Genomic DNA, 27,596 nt, shown 5'->3' on the forward strand with positions numbered 1-27,596 from the left:
CTCCAACGTCTGCCATCAGGAACACACAGCAAGGACTACAACTTTTCCCAGTTTGGCCTTCCATCAGGAACTGCCAGCTAAAGGAGCAACACACCAGAAATTGACTTTTCCACCAAATCTGGTAGTATGACCTGGGTCTAGTTAAGCTAAGCAAAGCATAGAACTTTGATTTGATGTGATATTTGTGTTTATTGAGTTGTTTAGTATAGTGACTTGATGTTAGTTTAGATTATGCAACACATAGACTCAGGGTCTTGCATGCTAAACTAACCACTCTTCCTCTAACCTGGCACCTCATAAAACCCTTATCACATTCCACATATCTACTAGCCAGCACATGGTCTGAGTGTACCCACTCAGCAGCCATTGTTTCCTTTGTGTTCAAGACCTCAAGGCCCCAGCGGCCATCTTGGCACGCCCACAACTGGCGGCCATCTTGACACACCCACAACCAGCGGCCATTTTGGCACGCACACACACACACACACCCACCCACCCACACACACACACACACACACACCTGTATAGAGTAGACTGTAGTTGGATTGTATGTTTACTTTTATTCTTGTTAATAAATGTCTTTTAAACATACCTGTCTGTTTAATGTTGCACAAGAGTGAATATTGCCAACCTACACTGCCAAGAACTCCAAATTCCTTCAACTTTAACTAGTTGTTAACGTGGTAATTTTGGTTATAGTTACTAAGTTAATATTAATCCGAACTCCAAATTGACAATTTAGTATAATTTATGAGACTGTTTTGATTAATTGGCTATCTTTTCCCTTCCTAGAAGGGTGGTGCCCCGAGGTGATCTAGTAATTCAGATCCAATTATTTAATAATAAATAATTATTTTTGATAGTTATTAATTATTCATGATAGCCAGAGAAAAATGGCAACAAACTATAAATAAATGTATAGAAATTTCGCAAATGTTGGTTGGTATAAACTAAGCAGAAGCCAGGGAGAAAGCAGTTCAGCCTGTTTCAGTCCTCCCATATTACCAGTCATGGTGAAAGAACAAACCATCTTGTTGCACCGCACAATATTTTGTCCACTCTTATGTTATCAATATCAACAGTACATTTGCTTTTTCAGATGTACTGTTGATATTATTTGCAACAACACACTGTGAAATACAGTCCAAAGTATTCTCCAGAATATACCAACCATTTAGCTATTGCTCTTGAACATTTGTTGCTTGAAGAATTGACCACAGCTTTTGAAAGTGTTACTGCTGCTTTGATCACTACCCCTACACTGAGCTCATAACAGAATGTTATTTGCACGCTAAAATAATCAGTGGTGTTAAAAGGACTTTGGGTGAACTCATTATTAATATTTTAACTTTGACAACCTTCATTTTCATATATTAGGTAGGCTGATAGCTGAGTTGAGAAAGTGCGTGCAGGTCCAACAGGAGTGACATTTTGGTTTTATTTGTCCATGGCATTATGGACTGTTTGAAACTCATTTCTGTCATCACAGGCAGGAAAAACAATCACTTTATAAGCAGACACTTCCAACCAACCAGCTCTGACACTCAATGTGATGTTTAGTTTTCAAAACTATAAAATAAAAATGCTATAGTGGAACAGACATTGGAAATGCAAACTGCTGAAATGAAACAAAAGGGATCCTCAATAAACCACACGAAATACTTAAATAGCTTTAAAGATTTATTGAAGAAATTTGTTATTTTTGTTGTATTGATTTACAGGATTATTTATACCATGATGTATTTAACTGTGAACATTACAGAGGTCAGTAAAAGAGTAACAAAGTAAGAGGCATAAAAGGGAAACACAAGAAAGAAAAAGCGATAACATTATTTCTGATATGATAGTGACTTTAAACAGCAGTTAAAACTGTGAGGCTTCAACCAACACACCTAATAATAAAAAAAGCATAGTCTCCATTCCCCACTCACCCTGAGCCCACTGAACTGAAACTGCAACTCTCCTAAAATGGGTTCTTATATCATGTCTTAGCATTTTTGTCTTTTCTTTAAATCAGAGAACTGAAACACTCCAGAAACGTGAATCTCCAGGAGTAGAAAGTCTATGAAGCATTAGGGACACCAACACAGCAATCTTCAACAACTTTTCTAGTTATACAACAGAGAATTTTACAGTGATTCATCATCTCAGTACTTTTCACCACAGCTGACATTACGCAAGAAAAGAGAAAACACTGATTGACTTGTGCATGACCTGTTGAGATAAATTACACAAAGTCCAGATCAGCTTTTGGTTAAATGTCGTTCAGGTAGTCTTCTCCATAGTCAATGATTTTTTTCATTGCACTCAGTATCAGTGAATCAATGTCAGCGTCTGTGTCAATTTCTGAGTTGTAGTTCTTCACTGGAAAGATGCAGTTCATTGGAATACCCAGCGACACACTCAGTTGTTCTATCTAAGGTTAAACAAAATGTAATAAATTTTTTTGCCACAATTCTGATATTTCTAAATAAGTGAATTCATTACAAGCTAATGGAAAAGTAAAACACTTCAAACATACCTGTTTCTTCAGCTTCTCACTCTTGTAGACATTCTTTATGTTTTCATTCAGCTCAGGATAGGCGTCATCAATTTTGGTAATGATAGCAACTTGGGGAATCCCTGAGAGCACAGAGTGGAAACCAAGGCTGACAGTTAATGTTAGTATTTTCATGCTAACAGACATAAGAGATTGTGAAACAATTACAGCTCTTTAAAAAAACAACATATTCTCTCACCTATGTCACTGGCTGCTGCTCTGATATCCCTTATCTTTAGGGTAGACTCATCATCCATTATTTTCAGTGTGTCGGCAGGAACAACACAAACCAGAACATGAACCTGGTCCTCTAGAGTTGGGTAATGGTTGTAGTCGTGATCAGTCGTAGTTAAGGGAGAGCTGGGATTGAACTTGAAACAAATATATAGAATAGGAAAAGTCATTTTTATATATGAAATTTTTCAATAATAATAGTTTTTTTAGATTGATTACTAAATGGTGCACACAGTACTGAATGTTTGATAGGGCCTGTAGTGATTGTACCTTGTAACCTTCTTTTATGTGTCCCTTCATGGCCAGTCTGACATCATCCACACTAATTCCTCCATTAGTGCCCCTCTCAAGACCCATGGTGTCAGCGAAGACGAAAGGGTAAAAGGTTCCCGGTTGACCTTTCTGGATTTTATAACTTCTGTACTGTTAAAAAGAAAACAACAAAACAGGCTTATTGCGACAATGGTACCACAGTTTGTGAGTTGCTGAGTGATTTAGTTTGAATAGTAATAATAAAGTTAAACAGAAATGATCTATAAACTATGTACTGTAATGGTACAGTGCCTTCATACCTATAACCACAGGCTGTGTAAAATGTGGCAACATGCTTGATTAAATGTGAATCAACACACAGCCTGTTTCTGTGTTAAACCAGATGTAGAGTGACAATTCTCGCTGCAGGATGCAAATTATTAGAAGTTTATACAAATTATATGGAAATTAATCATTGGCTTTATCCCTTTAAACCTTCCCTTCCACACTGAACGATGAGTTCAAAGTAAAAAAGCATTGTCAGCTGTGACCATTTGAACAACAACTGAGTTTTATGGAGCCAAATGCTTTGTCAATTTGAAATATAGAAATGTAAATGCAACATTAAACTAATATTAATACTATCATACTAATTAGTCATGATAATGGCCACTATTGCACCTTACTATCATCCCTGTGTATATAATATATATTCTTCTATCTCTATTTCTTGTACATTTTATATACTAATATGCTAATTTGTACATTTTGCTTATACTATTTTATTTTATTTTATCATATTTAATTCTTAAGAGTATTACTGCTACTGTGACCAAGCAATTTCCCTTGTGGATGAATAAAGTTTATCTAAGTCTAAGTCTATCTAAGTCTAAGTCTAAGAACCCAGAGGAAAAAGCAACGAACTACTGTCGATGTGGAATTTCTTACACTGTGTAGCTCTACAGGTGGTTGGTGTAGCCTGGGAGAAAGCAGTTCAGCCTGTTTCAACCCTCCCATGTTAGCAGTCATGGTGAAAGAACAAACAATCGTGTTGCACCATACAACATTTTCTGTTTCACAAGGTCTGCTTTCATTTATAATGCTGCCAGTTATGTGACGCTATTAGTGTATTATTATTATTATTATTATTATTATTATTATGAGTATTATTATTATTATTATTATTATTATTGATGGAAAAGTTAACATGTTCTCTGATTCTCAAACATATATGACGACATTCACTTAACCACAGAGACATCTACACCCACTTAAGACTCACATGCACAGCAGTATAGATACAGATGTCACTGACAGATAGAAAGAGCACACTGTATTATTGGCTAGGCTAATATCATTGTGTCCTCTGTTTGCTGAAAGTAAAAGATCCTTAAGGCAACCTCGTCTGGAGTCTGTCTTGTCTCTCATCTGAAGTGTTGGTAATCTTGAAGATTTATCTGACAAACTTGGTCCTTTGAGCCAGATCCCAAGACACCTGCAGGAGCCAGGAAAAAAAAAAAAAAAAAACAGTGATGCCTGAAAACTGTGCACAGTGGTCTGGGACCTCAACAAAGACCTCCATCTGAATTGATGTTCAAAGAGGCCGGGACGTTGGGACTGAAACTGACTCCTGCTGGGTTGACGGGATCCAAATAGTGAACCGGAGAGGAAGACAGACCGACCCTGGAGGTGAGTAAAAGCAGGGCTTTTAAAGAGTCTGATACTCATAGGCAGACGTGACTGAGTCACCGCGTAGGAGGCCATAAAAAGATTAAAAGAGTCTGGGACTCATAGGCCACAAGGAGATAAAAAGAGTCTGGGACTCATAGGCCACAAGGAGATAAAAAGAGTCTGGGACTCATAGGCCACAAAGAGATAAAAAAGAGTCTGGGACTCATAGGCCACAAAGAGATAAAAAGAGTCTGGGACTCATAGGCCACAAAGAGATAAAAAGAGTCTGGGACTCATAGGCCACAAAGAGATAAAAAGAGTCTGGGACTCATAGGCCACAAAGAGATAAAAAAGAGTCTGGGACTCATAGGCCACAAAGAGATAAAAAGAGTCTGGGACTCATAGGCCACAAAGAGATAAAAAGAGTCTGGGACTCAGGCCAAAAAGAGATAGAGAGTCTGGGACTCATAGGCCATAAAGAGATAAAAGGAGTCTGGGACTCATAGGCCACAAAGAGATAAAAGGAGTCTGGGACTCATAGGCCACAAAGAGATAAAAAGACACAAAGAGATAAAAAGATTCTGGGAAAGGAGTGATCAGTGATACAAACTGATGGATGGGCTGAAACCTGTCAGTGCTAACATAAACCCATCGCTGTTGAAGTAGGTCACTGAAACACCTCATTAGGGGTAGGAAAGGAGTGATAGAATAATTTACAGAAGAAAAAGCTGAAAAAAAAATTGGGGAACTGTCTTACACAACGAGAGCCCTTAACTGGGGATGGAAAATATATGTACTGTACTCTCGAGATCCACGATCAGTAGAAAAGCTTGGCAAATTGAAGAAGAAATATCACTTCAATGGCAGGTTAAGTCCACAGCAGTGTAAAGAACTAAAGGAGAAAATCATAAAAGAAGGGAAAAAGATGAGACAGTCAATAGATATTTCCACAGATACAAAGCAGTGTTTTGACACAAATAACGGAATACAGCCGGCCGCCATTGACCAAGCGACCCCCAGAATTACACTCCTGACTTGGTAAAAAAGGGACCCTCACCAGTGATGCAGAGATTTTGAGAAAAGCAACAGACCTGACCAAACGGAGCACAGATCTCCAGCAACCAGGCGACATGTATTGTACTCTGTACTTTAACTACACCCCAGGCCCAGACCTGTCATATGAAAAGCAATTTCACAAACTGACCAATTCGAAACTGGTTCTAAAAACACTTTACGAGGATGAAGAAGGATACTGTGAGGTAACAGTACAGTTGACAGCTGAGGCATGGAAATTGCACTGAAATCGCTCTCCTGCCCATGTATCTCTGTCAAAGTCCAGGTGGGGACCGTGGCGGTGAGTAGGTGATTTCATTCAAAAGGTGACACAAGCTATTGACTGGGAGAAGGTGATGGAAAATTGTCAGCATAGCTCAACAGCTCATTCATACAGACAACGACTGAACTGGGTAACACCGGCGGAACTGGTAATCTGGTGGTGTACATTTTAGGCTCTGACGAACAGAAAGGACTGACTGATGTGTTTTTGACCGAAGAACAGGAGAAAGAGTTAGTGAACATACCAGAGACGTTGTGGTCAAAAGGTCCACATGATGTAGGGTTAATAAAAGGAGTGCTGCCAGTACAAATAGTGCCAAAATCAGATTTCAGACCTCACCAACAACAATATCCATTACAACCCGAGGCAGAAGAAGGAATAAAGCCAATCTTAGATGCACTATTGCAAGGAAAATTGATAGTTCCGTGTGAGGACTCCCCCTGCAATACGCCACTGTTTCCTGTTAAAAAGGCTCCACCTTCAACAGGATGGAGAATGGTGCAAGACTTATGGCAGTAAACAAAGCAGAGGTGCCCAGGGCACCCTGTGTTCCAGACCCATATACATTGTTAAATGACTTGTGACCAGAGGCTAAAGTGTTTACTGTGATAGATGTGGCTAATGCACTTTTCTCTATACCAGTTCACAAGGACTCACAATTCTGGTTTGCCTTCACATACAAATGAAAGCAGTACACCTTTACAAGGTAATCTGGCAGGGTTTGTGCCCCCAAAAGGAAGTCAGATTTTACTGTATGTGGATTACATATTGATAGCCTCCAAGAATGTAAAAGATTGCAAAACAGATACACTGGCACTTCTACAATACATGTCAATGCAAGGGCACAAAGTGAGTAAGGCTAAGCTACAGCTGTGGTCACCAATGGTAAAATATTTGGGATATAATTTATCTCAGGAGGGACAGCACCTAGATGATGGAAGACAGAGTAAAAATATGGAACAAAGCTAAGACCGATAGCTTATTATTCAACCAAATTAGGGTTAGGCCTTACCTTACTGTGTGCAAGCTGTAGTAGCTGCATCTATGGCAGTGCAGCAATCTGCTACAGTTGGGATATTTCACCACATTAATGGTACCACATGTAGTGTCAGCTCTATTGTTGCAAAGCAAATTAGCGTTCTTATCACCATCCAGACATTTATCGTGCATGGCTATCTTGCTGTCTCAGCCACACTTGACAATTCAGAGATGTACAACTCTTAACCCAGCGACCTTATTACCTATAAGTTCAGATGGAACACCATACGACTGTCTTAGTGAAAGTTCAACATCAGTGCTTCTGCGACCTGACCTTACAGACGCCCCACTGCAACACCCACACATTGTTTTCTATGTGACGATAACTGAAACTTGCTCTTACCAGAGACACTTGCTCCACCCTACATGTTTTCGCTGCACAGTGGAGGAAGAGGGGGATGGTGAACTCTACAGAAACCTGTTGCACAGACGTGGTATCAGAAAGAAACCGGAAGGCAGATGTAGCTGCAAAAATAGCCACAAAAGCATTGCTCACAGGAGTAATGCACTCTGACCCAGCTAAACCAATCTTACAGGACATGCAGGCACATGCACCACAGGCAGAGAAATCTCTATGGAAATGCAAAGGGGCAACACAAAAAGACAATATCTATGTCTGACCACAACAATAGCCAGTCTTACCAAAATCGCTCTATAAATATGCAGCAATAGTGAGCCATGGTAGTACACATGTCTCAAGAGGAGGGATGTTTACACTAGTGCACCAGAAATATACGACCTATGGGTTTACAAATTACTCAAAACTATTTTGTAGAGACTGTCTTATTTGCGCAAAACACAATCCCCAGGGGAACGTTAGACCACTGTCAGGCCGCTTTCCAAAAACAGAGTACCCCTTCCAACATCTGTGCATGCATTTTATAGAACTACATAAGGTCCAAGGAAAGAGATACTGCCTTACAATCATAGCTCTGTACTCTAAGTTTGTGGAAGTGTTTGTGTGTACTCATAATGATAGTCTTACTGTCGCCAAATGCCCATTAAGAGACGTAATGCCCAGATTTGGAATACCTGAGATCATCGACAGCAATAATGGGCCCCACTTTGTAAATCAAGTAATAAGCCACCTGGCCCAACACTTAAATATAACGTTAAAAAAACATTGTGAAGTTGAGGTTAAAAAAGACCATGGCTGAAACAGAATTAACCTGGGAAGATTGCCTTCCCTTGGTACAACTGTACTTACAAATAACCCCTGTATAACAAGGGTTAATGCCTTTCGAGGTGATACATGGAAGACTGTCGATAATACCACAGCTAGGACAATTTATACCCCCAGAACTGAAAGAAGCAAATACTTCATTAGACTACATGGTAGATACCCTGCAGCACAGAGAGCTAACGTACAACTAGTTGTTTCTGTTCCTCCTCAGGTAGGACACTTACTGAAGGCTGGAGACTGGACACTGATTAAGACCATCAAAAGAAAGGCGTGGCATTAACCAAAGTGGGAAGGTCCTTACAGAGTACTCCTGACAACACCAACCGCTGTGAAGATAGCGGAACGACCCAGCTGGATACATGTGAGCCTTTGCAAAAAGACGACCGACTTATTGGGATTAGGGACAGATAGCCCAACCTCTCCTGACTGCAAAGACCAGTTAGACTAAAAGGGGACATGCAGAGATAACTCTTAGAGCTCTTTGCACCCTCTCTGGCAGAAGAAAACAACAAAACAAGGATGAGAGGTTTAAGGGACAAATGGCTAGTGGTGAGTGTACACATGATCTCAATCTGGTTTCCAGCTGGAGTGTACGCAACAGGATGTGATGGAGTACAAGTAGTAGCCACGCAGGGTCAAACTACAACTTACCAATTTGACTTTATTGCAAAACCAAGCAGTACTCTCTGATGACATATCACGACAGGATGACTCTTGACCTTTTGTTGGCAAAGGTGTGTGTATTATGTTTGGTGATACCTGCTGTACCTTTATACCTAATAATACAGCCCCAGACAGGAGTGTGCAGAAAGCACTTCAAAGCCTCAACTCGCTGGCTGAAGAACTCGCTCAGAACAGTGGGGTGACTGATTCTCTTTCGGACTGGTTCCAGACACAGTTTGGCAGATAGGCAGGTCTGTTTAAGTCCATTTTTCTCACTTTGATTATTATCGTTACTGTTTTCACCTTGATTGTGATCTACACTGACTTATGACTCACGTGCACAGGAGTATAAATATAGATGTCACTGACAGCTAGAGAGAGCACACTGTGTTATTGGCTAGGCTAATATCATTGTGTCCTCTCCTTGCTGCAAGTAAAAGATCCTTAAGGCAACCTCGTCTGAAGTCTGTCTCGTCTCTTCTCCGAAGTGTTGGTAATATTGAAGAATAATTGAACAATAATAATAATAATAATAATAATAATACATTTCTAGAACTTTAATGACTAATCACTGACCAATACAACAAAAAGTTTTTCATACTTTTTTAGTGAAGCTGACGGCAGATTTTGCATCCACCAAAGCTCGAGTTGCAATTCTGCCTTTTAGAATGCTGTCCACAGAGTTGATGAAGCTGGACTTTCCAGCAGCTGGTGGTCCATGAAGCAGAATCCTGAGATGTTGGACTTCTTTATGAGGCTGATATTCTCTCACCTGCTGAAGATCTCCCTCTCGCCGACTGTTTAATTAGAAGATTAAATTAGGTTGCACTTAAAGCCTAAAAATGTATGTTTCAAATGCTGCACATACTTCTGACAAGCAGACAAATACAAAGTAACACAACTAAAGGTAGTGTCAGAAAATGATTTCCTACAATACTCGTTTAAAACAACATACTTAACACTTACCCCCACTGTATTTTCCTCCATTCTGTGCTTAACACTGACAAGTATAGATCACATAGTAGAAGTCACATGTCAAGTCAAAAATCTTAAATTGTATTTTATTTTCATCTCAGTTCTCTATAATATGTGTATGTAAGTATCTTACAAGGAGAAGGTTCTGGTTCGGGGGGTCCCCGTTGCGAAAAAAGTTTTTTAATTGAGCTGTGAACACCAAACACTTTCTTACATATAGTATGAACTATGTATTATGACTATGTATGTATTATCTTAAAGAAAACAAAATGTCAACAGAATGTTTTAAAGTTAATATAAAACATACAAAACAAGCTCAAATCATTTTCTGGTTTCCCTTAATCCAAAGGAGATTTACACAACATTTAATGAACATTTGACAGGAAATATAAACTTACAAATTCAAATGAGGGTTTTTAAAAGCAAAATAGACTTAATCCTGAGAATGGATGCCATTTTACTTCTTCATAACAAAGTATACTATCAGATTTAGTTAAACAGATGTAAAAAATAAAAGTCTTACCTCATCTGTTTTGGTTGTGAAAAGGAGTGAAGGTTTACCTAATGCAAAATACATTGAGTCATGATTCTGAAATCTGATGTTTAGATCATACGCCAAGTTCCATTTGATCACTTTTAATTAGTATGACACTTCATCATCATGAATATAGATTCCTAAAGTAATGAAGTACAAACACAAGCTTAGTATACCTCAGGGTTCCTGGTATTGCTGTGAAGCTGTTGATCTCTGAGGGTGGTGATGTAGACTGGTGTACAATGTGTGAGAAGTGACAGCTATAATCATCTCATCTCTCTTTTGGTTTCTTTTCCGGTCATGTGATTTCAAAGCCCTCTCTGATGGCAGTCTAGTCCTGGTGTATGGAAACTCAAGGTGGGGTTGGTTACATCACACATCTAATAGTTTTTACATTTTTAGATTAGTTGTACATTTATTTAGAAAGACAAAAAATGCCTTAAAAATACATTTTTTAAACAATTAGACTCTTTAATAACTCCTTTTTGTGGGGACACAAAGCTCCCAGAATAGGTAAGAAGTATCTCTGCAGGCCTAAATCTGCAGGAGGATTAGCACTTCCAAATTTTTTGTTTTACTACTGGGCCTCAGCAATTAAGACTTTTATTTTCTGGCTAAACACCACAAAATCCCCACATAATTGGCTACTGATGGAAAGGGAGGAATGCTATCCATATTCACTGGCTAAAATTCTATTAGCGCCAACTAAGATCAGTAGGTTGTTATATAACAACAATCCTATCATTCATAACATGATTTGTATCTGGAAACAAATCAAATCCAGTTATAATTTTAAATCCATATCCTCTGCATTACCCATAGATAGAAACCCCACTTTTGCCCCGTCCGGTTTGGGTGGAGCCTTTTCTAAGTGGAATCAGAAAGGTATTAAATGTGTTGGAGATCTATATATACGAGGTGTATTTGCCTCGTTTTCTCAATTACAGCAGACATTTGGATTGGAAAATAATAATTTCTTTCAATATCTGCAAATTAGGGACTATATACGCAGACACTTGGAGGATTTTCAGACCGAATCAAAAACATTAATAGATGACTGTCTGAAATTGCCAATAAATTAACCTAAATTAATAACACGTATCTATAATAATCTCCTGTCATTAAGTCCCCTCTCTGCCCATATGCATAAACGGAAATGGGAGAAAGAATTTGGTGAACCGATCACAGTTGAGCTATGGGACAGAGCCCTTGAGAAGATCAACACCTGTTCACACAGTGCAAGACATTGTCTTATTCAATTTAAAATTATACACATGCTCCACTTCTCCAAGGAAAAATTACATAATATATTTCCAGAAGTATCACCTATATGTGATAAATGCAAATCTTCCATTGCAACCCATCTTCATAGTTATGCACTATGTCCCAGAATTTACTCTTTCTGGTCTGGTGTTTTTAGTATAATGTCTGAGGTTATGAGGCTTGTGATAAAGCCAGAACCCTTACTTATTATTCTTGGGGTGTCTGAAACCTTTAACAAATTAAACAAAGCACAACAATGTTTTATTTCATATGGTCTTATAATAGCGAAAAAACTGATTCTTATGTTATGGAAGAGTGTAAATGCACCAACATCTAAGATGTGGCTGGAGGAATTAACTAATACACTCCATCTGGAAAGAATAAGGTATGTTCTGAAAGAGAGACTCCAACATTTTGACGCAACTTGGATACCTCTCATACAGTACCTTGCTAATGCGAACCTAACTTAACATTCGGTCTCCTATGCATAGCATGGTTCTCGTGATATTTTCCATGCGGGTCTTCTCCAGGGGGTGGGGGGTGGTTGGGTTTTTGTTTTTTTGGGTTTTTTTTTTTTGTCAACCTGTCATGTTCTGTTTCTGTTGTTGTCTCTGTTTACGTGTTCTGTAATTACGTTTGTATGTTTGTATTATAAATGCCCAATAAAAATACATGAAAAAAAAAAAAAAGAAAGACAAAAACTGCAAAATATGTCCCTATATTCAGGTCTTAATTGTTCAGCGAATAACTCCACAGAACCTTTAAAACACACTACTGAGACAACGCCGTCTTGAAGGCTGAGCTTGCTCGATTGTAAAGAGGAAGAGAAACTATCGTAAGCAAATTGTTATGGTTCAGTGCTGGTTCAGTGCAGTTCAAGTCTTCAATGTGACTCCCTAGGACCCATGTTAATACAGATCTCAACAGGACCTATTTCAATGATGATTCTTTCACATATACAAAAGTTGGTCAAGAATTCCTCATGTTTCTGGACAAGGATCAGTACTTTTCACATTATACATGCTTTGCTTAGTCAATAATTTTAGAATTTCTTTCATAAATTTCCATTGCATCTCATCACATAACTTCTCAACTGTAGGAACTTTGGAGTCATATTTGATGTAAAACACGGGACCAGGATCACGGTGTTTCACCTGCGCAGTATAGTCAAAATGAGGAATATCCTGAATATCAACAATAGATTATTTCATTATATACATCATACTTCTGTTGCCATGTGCATATGGTTTACCCAGCAAACAGTCACTCATCTACATCTTTTAATGACTATTACATTTACAACAATGAATATTTGTAAACTGATAAAATGTGCATAAATGTCTTTGTAATTCAAAGAGTGAGGCCGCCTTTTCTGCAACCATGGAACCATAAAGCTTAGAATGATTAAATCCCATCATTTTTAGTTCTCTGTGACTGTTCAGTTCATTCAATTTATTGTATCCAACTGGTGTGTGGATGATTACTCTGTCCCATAGAATCTTACACTGCATGGGCGATTATCTTTCAGCTGACAACAAGATATTTCACCCCAGTTGATGCAATGAGTAGCTTCTCATTTCTTAAACAACCATGTCTAAAGACACATCCTGTGGTCGTGGAAAAGATGTTAGTCTGTTTGAGAAGGGTCAAATCATTGGCATGCATCAAGGAGAAAACATTTAAGGAGATTGCAGAAACCAAAACTGGGTTAAGAACTGTCCAATGTATTATTAAAACCTGGAAGGACAGGGGGGAACCATCGTCTGATAGATCATGATCTGTGATCACTTAAACCTTTGGTGAAATCAGATGGAAGAAAAACAACAGCAGAACTCAGGGCTATGTTTAACAGTGAAAGTAAGAACATTTCCACACGTACAATGTGAGGGGAACTCAAGGGATTGGGACTGAACAGCTGTGTAGCCGTAAGAAAACCACTAATCAGTGTGGATAACTGGGGAGAAAGGCTTAAATTTGCTAGGGAGCATAAAGATTGGACTCTGGAGCAATGGAAGAAGGTCATGTGGTCTGATGAGTCCAGATTTACTCTGTTCCAGAGTGATGGGGGCATCAGGGTAAGAAGAGAGGCAGATGAGCTGATGCACCTATCATGCATGGGATGTGCGATATTTCATCGTTTACGATATATCATCAAAAACATTCCCCACAGTAAGAATATGTCATCCCGCGATAAAAACGATAAATTCCCATAGATGACATATGTGTGCGACACACTCGCAGCCCAACACGTATGGAATATTGACAAACTGGCAATGGCGGAAGGCGGAGCAGATACGCCGGGCAGCGAGGAGCTCATTCCTAAACGAGGCTCCACCTCCATTATCTGGTTTGGATTTAAATTTCAATTATATAAAGAAATGAAATATTTGTATTTTTGCTTACCACTCCGGGAAGTCCTACGAGGAACGAGTGCCTGCAAAAGGTTCCTAGGAATATTTTGGAATTGCACAAACCGACATTGGAGTAATGCGTTATTTCGGCTGCAGTCTGAACGGAAATAGTGCGTCGCAAATTCGCGACACTAGGCATGAAGGGGTTAAAAAGTTTGATGCGGAGCAGCAAATTACAACATGCAAGGTTTGCTAACAAATAGTGCATAAAAAGGACAGTAACACCACTAATTTGTTCCACCAACTCAAACACAAGCACAAACCAAAAAAGCAGCATCGACTTCATCCAAAGAGTCCGGTAAAAAAACAACTCAGATAAAACTTGCCGATGCATTATAGTCAAAAAGATTAGGCTGAATTGGTGTTTATTTATCGTCATTTTTATCGTTACCGTGATAAATACCAGAAATTATCGGGATAAAATTTTTACTCCATATCGCCCATCCCTAATGCCTAGTATCTACTGTAAAAGCCTGTGGGGATCTGGGGTTGCTGCATTTGCTCAGGTCTAGGTTCAGCAACATTATGTACCCAAAGAATGAGGTCAGCTGACTACCTGAATATACTGAATGACCAGGTTATTCCATCAATGGATTTGTTCTTCCCTGATGGCACGGGCATATTCCAAGACGACAATGCCAGAATTCATGGGACTCCAACTATGAAAGAGTGGTTCAGGGAGCATGAGACATCATTTTCACACATGGATTGTCCACCACAGAGTCCAGACCTTAACCCTATTGAGAATCGTTGTGATGTGCTGGAGAAGGCTTTGTGCAGTGGTCAGACTCTCTCATCATCAATACAAGATTTTAGTGAAAAATTAATGCAACACTGGATGGAGATAAATCTTGTGACACTGCAGAAGTTTATCAAAACAATGCCACAGTGAATGCGTGCTGTAATCAAAGCTAAAGGCGAAATATTAGAGTGTGACCATTTCTTTTTTGGTGGCAACTTTTTTTTTGGCCAGGCAGTGCATTAGTATCAATACTCCTGTAGCCTGTAGGATGGCTGCTGCATCCCTAGATCTTAGAGCAGGCATACATTTAAACAAACATAACCACAAATATTCTATCTGTTAACACACTAGATACATTTTCAAATCCATTTTACCCCATAAAAATATAAACACAAGGAGCCATGCGGCTGGATTATAGCCAGATGAATTATCTTAGATAATAGCACGGACAGAAATGAAGCCTGTTGCAAAATATTCATAGAATCATCGTTACATTAATAACTTCTCTATCATAGTCCTGGCTGTAGGCTGCGCTGTTTCTGTCACTACGGTCACTCTGAAGAATAATTAAATGTCCTGTTTTGTCTGAACAACAGCTGTTTTTTAGTATCTTGAGAAGTAATGAAACTTGTCTACAATAGGGATTTATAGGAAGCCTGCATTAATCTTTAGATCACAACTGACTGCATATGTCACGTCGAGTGGCGGGGAATGGAGGTTTAGGACCCAAATGAGGCTGGAGTAGACAAAAAAAGGTATTTGATGAAAAAAGTCAGAACTTACAAAAACTAAGAGCGCTGTTAACGTGGCAGGAAATCCCAGAAAAAAAATAAATAAATAAAAACACTATGAAAATTACTGTCCTGGTTTAGTTTCTTGGGTTTCTGTTTATTGTATTTTGTTAAGTTCTTGTTTTTTTACTGTCATGGTTTTTATTTTTTCTGTTTTCTGCTTCCTGTTTTATTTTGTTAAGTTCTTGATTTCCTGTTATGTGTTACTCCATGTGTTTTTCCTTTTGATTAGATCATTGGTTTCTCCTTGTCTTGTTTCTTGATTTGCTTCACCTGTATCTCGTCACCCCTCTGTTCCTCGTGTGTATGTGGGTGTGTGTATATATATAGCCCCGCCTTTCCCTTTGTTCCTTGTTGTGCCATACTGTTTGTTTGCCAAGTTCATGTGTTTTGTGCCATATTTTTTAAAAATTTTCCATGCCATAGCTTTTCCATGTCTTGTTCTAGTTTTTTCATAGTTTTTTGGTTAGTGTTTTGGTTATTGGATATCCTGCCTCATCAGCAGCGCTTTTGGTCTGCTACCCCTTCATGACAATATAGATAAAGGTGAAAACAAAGCCAAACCATTCCTGGGCTCACTTTGTACCTTTGACATGAATGTGGTGCATTCTGCCCTCTGGTGCTTACTGGTCAAATATGTGACTACAGTATCAGCTGAAAATAAGTCAGCCTTTGACTCTTTTTTTTTTCTTTTTCTTTAAGTCAAAGGTGTCCTTTCTTCCCCTTCTGTTAGTTCTCTCTCTGTGGCTCTCTCTTTCTTTTAAGTGAGCCACAGGGCTAACAGCAGATGTCAGCTGAATAATCCTAACTATAGTATCCTACAGTCAGGTCTGTTGTCTGCTCTGGAGAAGTAAAAAACAAACTTTCACTCTCTGCTTAACTATTTTTCTTATGCTTTGACCTAAAACTGTCAATCTGAACTCACTGGAATGACTTGCTGAAGCGCTCAACAAACCACCACAGCCCCTGTAAACTGTAATTAATTCATGTAATACATTTTAATCACGGAATTGAACCTTACTGCTGCACACTTTGGAATTTGCTTTAGATTGTAAAATGTAAACATTAAATGTAGCTTGATGTTTTCAATGATCAAGCCTCAGGTTTGACTTAAATATGGAAGAGAGCCGATGTGACCAACAAGGGAATGATAAGAAATTTCCAGAAATGTTTTTCCAGAAAAAAAAAAACATCGGAGCCAGCTGATAAATTAAACTTTTGCCGAATCCCGTAGGAAGGACGGCAAAAATATCTTTCCGATTAACAAATGCCTTGATCGCATTTATCTGTTCCTCTTTTAAAATTAATGCGCTGTCGATATCTTCTAGAACAGACTCGATGGCAGAATCTACACATCTCAGTTCTCCAGCGGCAGCCATCTTTATTGTAAACAAATTCAACCCAAGCGCTCTTTGGTGACGTGGTTACGTTACTGTTGATCATCTGTCCATCATCGTATAAAGCCCGCCCTGAGAATCTGATTGGTACGAACAGCTTCTGTTCGAGCATAATTGCGCCTTAACGGAGCGACACCAGACCGAACTTCCAGACCAAAAAATGTTGTGGGCGGGACTAAGTTCGGCTGGCACCCAGGCTAGGAGGATGGCGGCTTGGCCGTCCCTAATTTTGAACTTTATTCTTGGTCGTTCGTGCGCAGGCCCCTGCTCTTCTGGTTTTATTCTCATTCTTCTGTCTCTTGGCGCACGTTAGAGAGCAACATAGTCCAGCCATGGACACTTCAAGATGTTCTCTTTAGCAACATTTCTAAAAAAACAGTGTCAACTACGCCTTGGCCCCATCATCTCTCATCTTGTATGGAGATTAGTTGAAACACACTGTCATCTTTCCTGCAAGTGGCACACCTTTTCTCCAATATTCAATAACAAGGCACTTCTAATTGGGGGGGGACCTATCTGTGCTCCCCAGTGGGAGCAGAAGGGTGTTCACTATTTAAAAGACATTTATAATGATTTTGGATTACTCTCTTTTGCAGATATTAAGGATGCATTCGGTCTGCCAGGATCCACTTTTTTCTTTTATTTACAGCTAAGGTCAGCTTAGAGCACACGGCGTGCCCTGGCAATGTCCTTTACCTACCCACCCACTCCAAGATTTAGTCACTAAACAAAACAGAGCTAAGGGTGTAGTATCCAAACTGTACCATTTTTTGCAGGTAACAGACCTTGTTTCACTCCCTGTGGAGATGGTCTGGAGGAGAGATTGTCCAGACCTAGTTCAGGATTTTGATTGGGACGCGATGTGGTCCAGCATTCATGAAGCATCTCGTAATCCAGATCATCAGCAAATTCACTTTAATTTCTTACACAAAACGTACCTCACCCCGGTTAAACTCCATCACATGAAAATTATTAATGAGCCTTGTTGTAATCTGTGCTCATTGAAAACCCAGGGCACATTTTATTCACATGTTCTGGGACTGTCCTCCTGTTAGACAATTTTGGGGCAACGTTGCATCCAAACTATCTGAATTGATAGATGATACAGTACCTGTAACTATATGTGTGTTGATTGTAAATAATCTGTCAATCCTCAATATTTCTAAACTCAGAAAGAGAGTCATCTTTGCTGGACTGACAGCAGCTAAGAAAATGATTGCATCTCGCTGGAAACCACCTCATTCTCTGTCTAATCAGTCTTGGATTCTCTCTCTTTTGGACGTCATATACATGGAGCTTTCAACAGCTCGGATTAACGGTGCTAATGAAAGCACCCTTAACACTTGGCGTAGCACTGCTGACTCTTTGAAAAACATGCTGTAAGTTGACTTTCCTACTGTCTCTCTCACCTCTCATCTAGTCCTTCTAGATGTTAAGTCCCTTTTGTCTTGTCTATGTATGTCTGTATGTACGTATGTATTTTTTGTAGGTTATGTATGTACTTTATTTTTTTTTAAATTTCACTGTGTTCTTTCCCATGACATGTTCTTATGTCCTGGGCTAACTGTCTTTCTTTGAGAATCCATCCTTATAATATTGTATCTCCTGAAATATTTTTGTTGGACTTTATGAAAATGAAAATAGAAATAAAAATTTGGTCGCAAAAAAAAACCAAACAAAACCATTTGCCGTTATCCAGGTATTATTTCATAATATTTTGTTTTAGCACTGCAACGTCTCGTCTTCCTCACACAAATAATGGTGGCAGACGAATATTTTTTGTCATCATGTTAACGATATCAACACTGCATGAAGCCATTGCACCCTTATTTCTTTTCAGTATTTCACTTTATATTTGTTGTTTATCGTAATCATCTCCCTGTCTCCACTGCAATGCCCGTATACACATTATTATTCTCTTGTTCTCAGAGCGTCTCAAGCTCTCTCTAAGTTTAAGAGCCAGGGAAAAACAGAAATATATCTAGTATGCTCCAACAGGAGAAAATACCAACACATACATTTTTTAATCCTGGTTATTTGATCAACTAAAATGTGTTGTAGTAAAGCTTAGAGATTTGGGGCTTAAAAGACACTTTGTAAAGTTCACCTGTTTCTGCAGGATCTCATGTTGCAGTTGTTCCAATAGTGGTTTTTGTTTTAATTGTCTCCTTTCCAGTTCATCTGTGTCCCACCAACTAAGCACGTATAAGTCTGACCTCGACTCCAACTTATTTACACACCAGCAGAGTTAAAAGGAGACCTCATAGACGTTGGGTACTTCTAGCAAACTACAGTTTGTCACAGTTACTGTTTTGATAAACTTTTTTGTAACTTGATGTAGCTCTTTGTAACTATGTCACTGTCTAATCTGCATGATCTCACAGACAGGGATTCTGACTTTACTGTTTATCAGTTTCTATAGAGAGAAATATTGAGAATAATGTCAGTGACCATAAGAATCGAATAGAATAGATCTTTATTGTCATTGTCACAAGAACAATTAAATTAAAAGTGCTCTCCTATCAGTGCATTATTAATAAAAAGAACAAATAAATAAAACATATAACAACATTTAGCAGCATAGGTAACACACACACACGTATTATTTTTGTGCAGCATTGAGGGTTGTTATTGCTGTTGGATAAAAACTGTGTTTGAGTCTATTTGTCCTTGCATTTATTGATCAGTAGTGTCTGCCTGAAGGTAACAGTTCAAACGGAGTGACCGGGATGGTGGGTGTCCTGTTCTGGGCTTTTTTGAGACAACAGGAACTGTATAGTTCTTCCAGTGTGGGGAGAGGGCAGCCAACGATCTTTTGGGCGGCGTTGATGACCCTCTGGAGAGCTTTCCTCTGAGCCGCTGTGCAGCTGGTGTACCATATGCACATGCAGTATGTCAGTATACTCTTGATGGAGGCATGATAGAAGGACACCAACAGTCTTTGTGTGATGTTATTCCTCCTGAGTATTCTCAGGAAGTACAGTCTCTGCTGAGCCTTTTTCAGTAGCTCAGTTTAGAATAACTGCTGTTAAGTAAGTTTTTATAGTAAGTATTTCATGATTTTGTTATATAATTTAGGGTGAAAGAGAAGCATGGCCAGTTTTTCACCGTTCACACGTCTGTTCTATGAACTTTATGACTGATTTTATTTAGTTTTCTTTCTTTATTTCTGTGCCGACCAAAGTCCTGTGTTCCATCTCTCACTGAAGCCCATATAAATGAACTGTGTAGAAGCCTGTGTAAGCCACCTCTGTCAGTGATTTGGGATGAAACACTACCACCTCCTGTTCAGCCAAATAGCTGCACCTCTGTTCCCTCAGCCTAAACAGACAATTCATATTCCACACATCACTTAATTCTGGGTAGTTGTTATGAGGTATATTCTTATTTCGATACTTTGTTTATTATCTTTTCCTGCTGTATTTACAATTGTCCCACTTCATAATGCGTTAAACACTGTATCTTATTCTTTAACAACTGATTTCTGGTAATAATTTTAAAATAATAACAATCATCTATTTAATCAAATGTATTATAACGTACTCCAGGATTATTGTCTGTGAAGGATTATTCATTTTTAGTTGTAATGTAAAAACACTGTAAAGCAACAGGTTCTAGCCACAGGTCATCTGAAGTTAGCTCACATACTTCCAACTCTCAACAGAGTTTACACTGCGTTGAGCTCTCACACAAGACTACACCTTTGCTAGAAGACTTGAGATGTTTTTTGTGTGTCAGTTTCTCCTGATAACGGCATAAACTTGAAGTGAAACTGTAGCAAGCTTGCACAGAATCTAGTCAGCCTTACTCATCACACTGCCTTCTACATATTCTAAATATTTCTAATCTTGAAAGTTTAAGATTTTTTTAGTTTAAGAAGTTTTTAGACCTAGGATGCACATGTGTTTTATATTTGTACTTTTGCACACAGGAAGAATTATAAAACAAAGACAGTAACCTGACTTTTAAAAGCACAGAAATGTTCATTTTCAAATGTGGATTTCTGTTCCCAAACAGTGTACCACAAATTCTGTCAAAGCTTAGCTATTAGGGTTTAGGTTGATTTGTCTGTGTTAATTCTCAGCCATCCAGGTCATGGGTTTTCTTGAAGTCGCTCCATCACTCATCCAAGAGGCTTCTTCAGTTCTAACGGACTGGTGGGGAGTTTAGTTTTTCATCAGGAGCAGCTTTGGGTGGTACACACTTGAAACTCACATGACTAGGGTCTGTTAATAACGAGTACTCACCTGGAATTAGAGGGTGTTGTTTATAACTTGGTGGTGTTGTGGTTTTTCCTCTTGCAACTAAACTAGAATCCAGTACTGGGTCAGATTATCACTCCTGAATCCATTCAAACCCATTAATAATTTAAGGATTAATTTTTAAAGTTACTATAAATAAAATTATAAATAACTCCAATTTGAATATTCATAAAAGAGCTCCCTGGCAGTTTCTGCCTCAAATGTCTCTGTGTGGAGTTTCGCTTGAAAGTTTTCCACAGTAGTCACATGCATCCCACCTTGTCTCTCTTGATGAGGCTCTGATGTGATTTGATTCCACCAGCAACGCTAAAAGAAAACAATATTGGTGCATTTTGGCGTTGCATCGGTCAGCCAGCAGCTGGTTGGCATTGACGTACACTGTATGGTTAGTGGAGAGAGCTGGAAGTCTGCAGGGGGCTGAACTCAGTGGATTTAGCATAATGCTGCCGTGAAATGGATCATGAGAGGAGCGCCTCATTTCTTAACACCTTTCCTGCAGCTGCAGTGTGATCCTGCTTCATGTGCATGGTTTTTTGTTTCTTTGGAGGAGACATCATTAAGCTTGTTCTTTATTGTAGTGCTTTGTGGCAAACATTAGCAGTTTAAACTCTTTGTTTTTCACCTGTGGCGATTAGGCTTAACCAAAAGCAGCAAGCTATTTAGTCTTCACATTCTATATAACTGAGGAAAAGAGTGCACCACAGGGACAGTTACTGAAAACTGTCTGATCATCAAGTGGTAGACTAGAACCAAAACTGTTCCTCACTGTCACATTATACTGAGAGTATTTAGGAGTATTCAATAGAAGAATGTTGCACCTCAAACTATGCTTATGTACTGATTTCTTGAATAAGAGGACACAAGGACAGAAGAGACAGAATGTTATATACAATAGGTCTGTTATTATGAAAGACATAAGGGTGTATTAGTTTTTAGTTCCAGCATGTTTCCATCACATCCATGGTTTACACTTATGACTGCCAGCTAGCACTCCTTTTCTCTCCTGATGTGCTGCTTCACTGCTTCCTTTACTGTATGTAGGTCTCTGATGTCAGGGCCCTAAGGACTGACTTGCGAGCCAGCTGGGGTTGCACCAGTCATTCACCTTCTATTCTCTGGCATTTTGTTCGTTATTTTACACCAATCAAAAGTTACTTAATAGAGACAGTAACACAATGTTTAATATTCATGGTGAAGCTAGTAAATAAACTAACAGCTAAATCCATTTTGGGCTCCCCTGGTCTCTGTCCCATCAGCCCTGAGTGTGCTGCCCTCTGGACATTTTTTAAAAAACACTTTTTGGAGACAACTTAAATGTCTCCCTGCATTATAAAACTATAGAACAGAAATATCTTTTAAATTCTGTAACAGTTCTGTAAAGTACTTCTAGACAGCAAACATCTTTAGTCACATTTGGTTTTGGTTTAAGCCAGCTGTAAACAGACACACAGTAGAGATCCCTTACAGTAGTTTGCCCCCTCTCCTTTTGTAGTCTGCAGATAGCACTGTGCAGCTCCATACCATTGCTGGGATTTCATTTGCATTAGGACTGCGCATCCAGGTAACTTGTCTATATTCCATAGGTGCAACGAAGCAGGACTGTGATTTTGTGTCTTATCTTAGAGTGAGCAGATAAGATAACCTATAGGCTTGAGGAAGCAGTTTGGGAACAGTCTATTAAATGATATTGGCTACAGTCGGGGAATTTGGAGGCCCAACAGCGATTATTCCAACAACTCCTGCATTTAAATATTCAGAGGAAACATCTTAGGGCCAGAATTCTGAGAGCCTCAACTAAAGAGAATCGGTGAAAATGAGAGATGACACTGAGGAGAAACACTGATTTAACACACTATTCTTAAAAAGAAAAAGATTTTGAGACATTATTTTCTGCTAGTATTATAAGTATATTTCCTAAACAGAGAAGATGTGTTGTACTTGATGATAGTTGGTAAAAAAAATAAACAAAGTTACATCTAGGTAGTATATGAGCCGAATGTGAGTTTGAGAGATGGTAAATGGCCTTGCTTTTACATAGCGCTTTTCTACCTATTGGTACTCAAAGCGCTTTACAGTCACAGACACATCTACCCATTCGCTCACACAAGCACACACACATTCACACACACCATTTCCACGCACTGGGAGCAACTGGGGGTTCAGTGTCTTGCTCAAGGACACTTCAGCACATTTCAAGGATCGAACCGTTAACCCTCTGGTTCATGGACAACCCGCTCTACCTACTGAGCCACAGCCGCCACAGATGGAAGTGTAATTCAGTGAGGAAACCAGTAAATGCATAAATTGTAGGTTGTTAAACCTTGTCTCATTTTCTGGTTCTGCAATAGCACAGTATTTGAGAGCTGTGTTGAAAAGTACTATCTACAAGCTCCTCCAATGTTACATTAGCCTGGTGTAGGTAAACTATTCTTATTAGAATGTGACCCTGGTAACACATCATTTGGATTTCATAATGGGGTGCGTTTAAATGGATAAAGAGAAAAAAATCCTCTGCATGCACCTGGTTAGTCCTACAACCAATCAGAGCAACAAAGTGCATTTAAGATTCCATACTATGTTCACTTTACACGCCCAAACTAGGAACCATCATAACAATTATGTTGTGCAGATGATCTTTAAACCATTATACATACTTTTGTTTTACTTTTGTCCGTAATCTGAACAGGCATGTCATTAGTTTGAGTGCTCTGGTGGGATGAACCTGATGCCGGTTTTGCCACGGCTCTGGTCTGAGCTGGTGTCATGAAGTAGTAGAAGTTTAATCTATTTGAGGGGAAAGAAAAATCTTTAAACCTTATTTTAAAACTTCACATAGGTGGTCTTGTTACTATGAAATAACTGCCTGGGGCATTAATTAAGCTGACTGTTGAGTGGCAGGATTTGGTATAACTCTGTTACACTGATGTTACTATTTTCAGAAGTCAGTGTAGTCTAAAGAAAACTTTTTTAATTTAAAAATTAATTTTTAATTTTGGAACAACTTTAACTTAGATAAATATTGAAATGTTGAAAACAGAAACAAGTGTGTGGTGAGATTGCCAACATTTCTACCTGTCTAAATGGCCATCTTCACAGGATGAAGCTGATTGTGCATGATGGTCTATACATAGTGAAAATAAACATCCTGTTATTGTAAATCACAGAGGCAAAAGAGGTTTTGCTCACCCACTTGCTCTTTCTTAACCCTGTATTCAGACAATATATGACTGTCACATACAACAGCACAAAGACACAAGAGCCAAAAGAAATGATCATTAGTGTAGTACTTTCCATATGTGTGATGAAATAGGGTTAGACATGCTCAGTGAGGGATGAGGTGATGTGATAAATGGAGCACAGATTAACCAGAGTTCCTATGATGGATGGCCTCCATCATCAGAGAGCAGACAGAACCATGAGTCTGGTGGCTCTTGGATGAAGACACTCAGTGGGTGGTCTCTGAGGCTTTCTAGAGCCTTAACTTACATCAGTCACTGAAGATAGTAGCATCCTCTGGGGCTAAGCGCTGCTCCTGGAAGAGCCCGTTAGAGGTGACCTTGGACCATCCATCCTACTTTCCAGACTATGCAACCCTGGCTGACTCCATGCAGTGCAGGTCATTAGAGTAAGGTAAATGACCATAAATGTATTGAATTGTATTGTGCCAGGTCTTATGCAAGGTGTGCCAACACCTCAGCCTACACTGATCAGCCACAACATTATAACCACTGACAGGTGAAGCAAATAACATTGACCATCTTGTGACAATTCAGTGTTCTGCTGGAAAACGTTTGGACCTGGCATTCATGTGGATGTTACTTAGACATGTAGCACCCACCTAGACCAGACCAGGCACCCCCACCCCATAGCAATGACACTCCTTGATGGCAGCAGCCATCTCCAGCAGGATGCAGCCTGACCCAGGGATGGACGATATGGACTAAAAATTTTATCCCGATAATTTCTGGTATTTATCACGGTAACGATAAAAATGATGATAAATAAACACCAATTCAGCCTAATCTTTTTGACTACAATGCATCAGCAAATTTTATCTGAGTTTTTTTTTTGTTTTTTTTACTGGACTCTTTGGATGAAGTCGACGCTGTCGACGCTGCTTGCGAATTTTCTGGCTTTCTTCATATTCTGGTTTGTGCTTGTGTTTGAGGTGGTGGAACAAATTAGCTGTGTTATGCACTATTTGTTAGTAAACCTTGCATGTTGTAATTTAATCAGACTTTTTGATCCCTTCATAGTGTCGCGAATTCGCGATCCACTGTTTCCATTCAGACTGCAGCCGAAATAACGCATGTAATACTCCAATGTCGGTTTGTGCACATTCAAAAAATTCCTAGGAACCTTTTGTAAGCACTAGTTTCTCATAGGACCGGCCGTAGTTGTAAACAAAAATACAAATATTTCATTTCTGTATATAATTGAAAAATCAATTCAGGCGTTACGGGGTTAAAAACCAAACCAGATAATGGAGGTGGAGCCTCGTTTAGGAATGAGCTCCTCGCTGCCCAGCGTATCTGCTCCGCCTTCCGCTATTGTCAATTTGTCAATATTCCATTCGTGTTGGGCTGCGAGTGTGTCGCGCACATATACGTCATCTATGGGAATTTATCGTTTTTATCGCGGGATGACATATTCTTACCGTGGGGAATGTTTTTGACGATATATCGTAAACGATGAAATATCGCACATCCCTAACAGGCACACACACAAAAATGCTTTAGGAACAACTCAAAAAAAGTCACAAGGTGTTGACCTGGCCTCCAAATACACTAGATCCCAAACTGATCAATTATCTGTGGGATGATCCACAGAGGCCCCTCCCCTCAACCCATAGGACCCAAAGGCCCCCACTAATAACATTCTGTTGCCACGCACCACAGGACACCCTCAGAAGGCCCATGTCTAATCTCTGATGTGTCACAATATTAGGAAGGTGTTCATAATGTTATGCCTGATATGCCTGTTATGTATGGAGAGATTTCATGGGTCACAAGTGTTTTGGAATCACAAGGGAGACCTACACAAGATTACTTGCAATGCAATCTCTAGTAACTTGACAGATAAAAGAATGAACATATATAGGTTTGTGTAGTGTGGAAAGGATTATGTCTTCTAGTGATATCTTGAGTTTCTTACCTTTGCTGACTCTCCCGTCCCAGTGTTTGGGCTAAAAGAATCCCCAGCAGGCACTGTGGGATAAATTAAAGGATTATCTTACCTTATAGACAGCAGATGTGCATTTACATTTGGCATGAAAGTTCACTTCAGCACTAAATTCCCATTAGAAGAGCTGTGGGTCGTGACTGGACGTGATAAATTTGCACACACCTCAGTTTTCCATTGATGATGATGATGATGAAGAAGATGATGACAGCAGTGCTTTAAGTGGGGAAAGGAATAAGTGCTGTCCTGTCCTTAGTCACCTGTCGGTGCATGCGTTTGGCGGTTGGTACCGGCAAATAATTCGGCTGCATATCACTGAATTGCTACACTGAATAAAATACACTAGAAGATAATGCAGTTTCTTTTTCTTTCTTTCTTTTTTTTAAAAAAAAAATTGATAAAGAAAAACATCCAAAACACTTACAGGACAGAGACAAAACAGTTAGTGCAGAACATTGAACAACATAGAATGTGCTAGTTGTGTGTGCTGTGCTGTGCTGTGCTACCTAGATGTTTTGTAATGATATAGGCATGACCGTATAGTAATATTATTAAATTAAAATATATATTACATTATATTCTGCTCAATTATAATAATTTTCAATAATAAGAATTGTAAACAGTTTAGTATAGTAGTGTAGTAGTGTTTAGTAGTGTTAAAGAAATAAAGCATAAGTGACAGAACCTTAATCTATTGAGACAGTCTTTGTTTGAAGAGGGAAGAGAATAAGAAATGATAAAAAAAAAAAAAAAACGTAAAAACTAACAGTAACAAAAATAACAACAAACGGCTCAGTCATTTATATGGGGGGTGCTGGCGGGGTTTTTGGGAACAACCTGGGCACTAGAGACACTGATGTGCCTGCATGTGTTTATATGTATGTTCTTAATTTCCTTCATAAGAGTCCAGTATTTTTGAGTTGTGCCCAGTGTGTCTGACAAAAGTGGATCTGATTGTTTTTTTTTTAATGCTATTTGTTTTTCTGTTGAGATGTGGTTAGATAATAGGAGGAGCCACTGACATCACCATATTGTGGTGTTTGTTCTGTTTCCAGTTTAGGAGGATTGTCTTTTTAGCGACTGTTAGAGCGATCAATATTGGTTGTTCATATTTCAGTGGCGG

At 39.1% G+C, this 27,596-nt stretch overlaps 1 protein-coding gene across 1 annotated transcript; it reads right to left on the reverse strand.

The window, feature by feature from the left end:
* Positions 1-1,717: 1,717 nt before the first annotated feature.
* Positions 1,718-10,045, reverse strand: LOC311508681 (interferon-induced protein 44-like). The gene is made up of 7 exons (XM_084573588.1): positions 10,025-10,045; positions 9,883-9,916; positions 9,518-9,713; positions 3,044-3,196; positions 2,739-2,910; positions 2,522-2,622; positions 1,718-2,416 (listed from the first exon to the last, which is right to left on the reverse strand). The coding sequence occupies exons 4-7, from the start codon at positions 3,128-3,130 to the stop codon at positions 2,255-2,257; spliced, it is 522 nt and encodes a 173-aa protein (XP_084429714.1). The 5' UTR covers positions 3,131-3,196; positions 9,518-9,713; positions 9,883-9,916; positions 10,025-10,045; the 3' UTR covers positions 1,718-2,254.
* Between the last annotated feature and the right edge of the window lie 17,551 nt (positions 10,046-27,596).

The sequence above is a fragment of the Chelon labrosus genome (assembly GCF_963514085.1).
Source record: "Chelon labrosus genome assembly, chromosome: 23".
Lineage (NCBI taxonomy): Eukaryota > Metazoa > Chordata > Actinopteri > Mugiliformes > Mugilidae > Chelon > Chelon labrosus.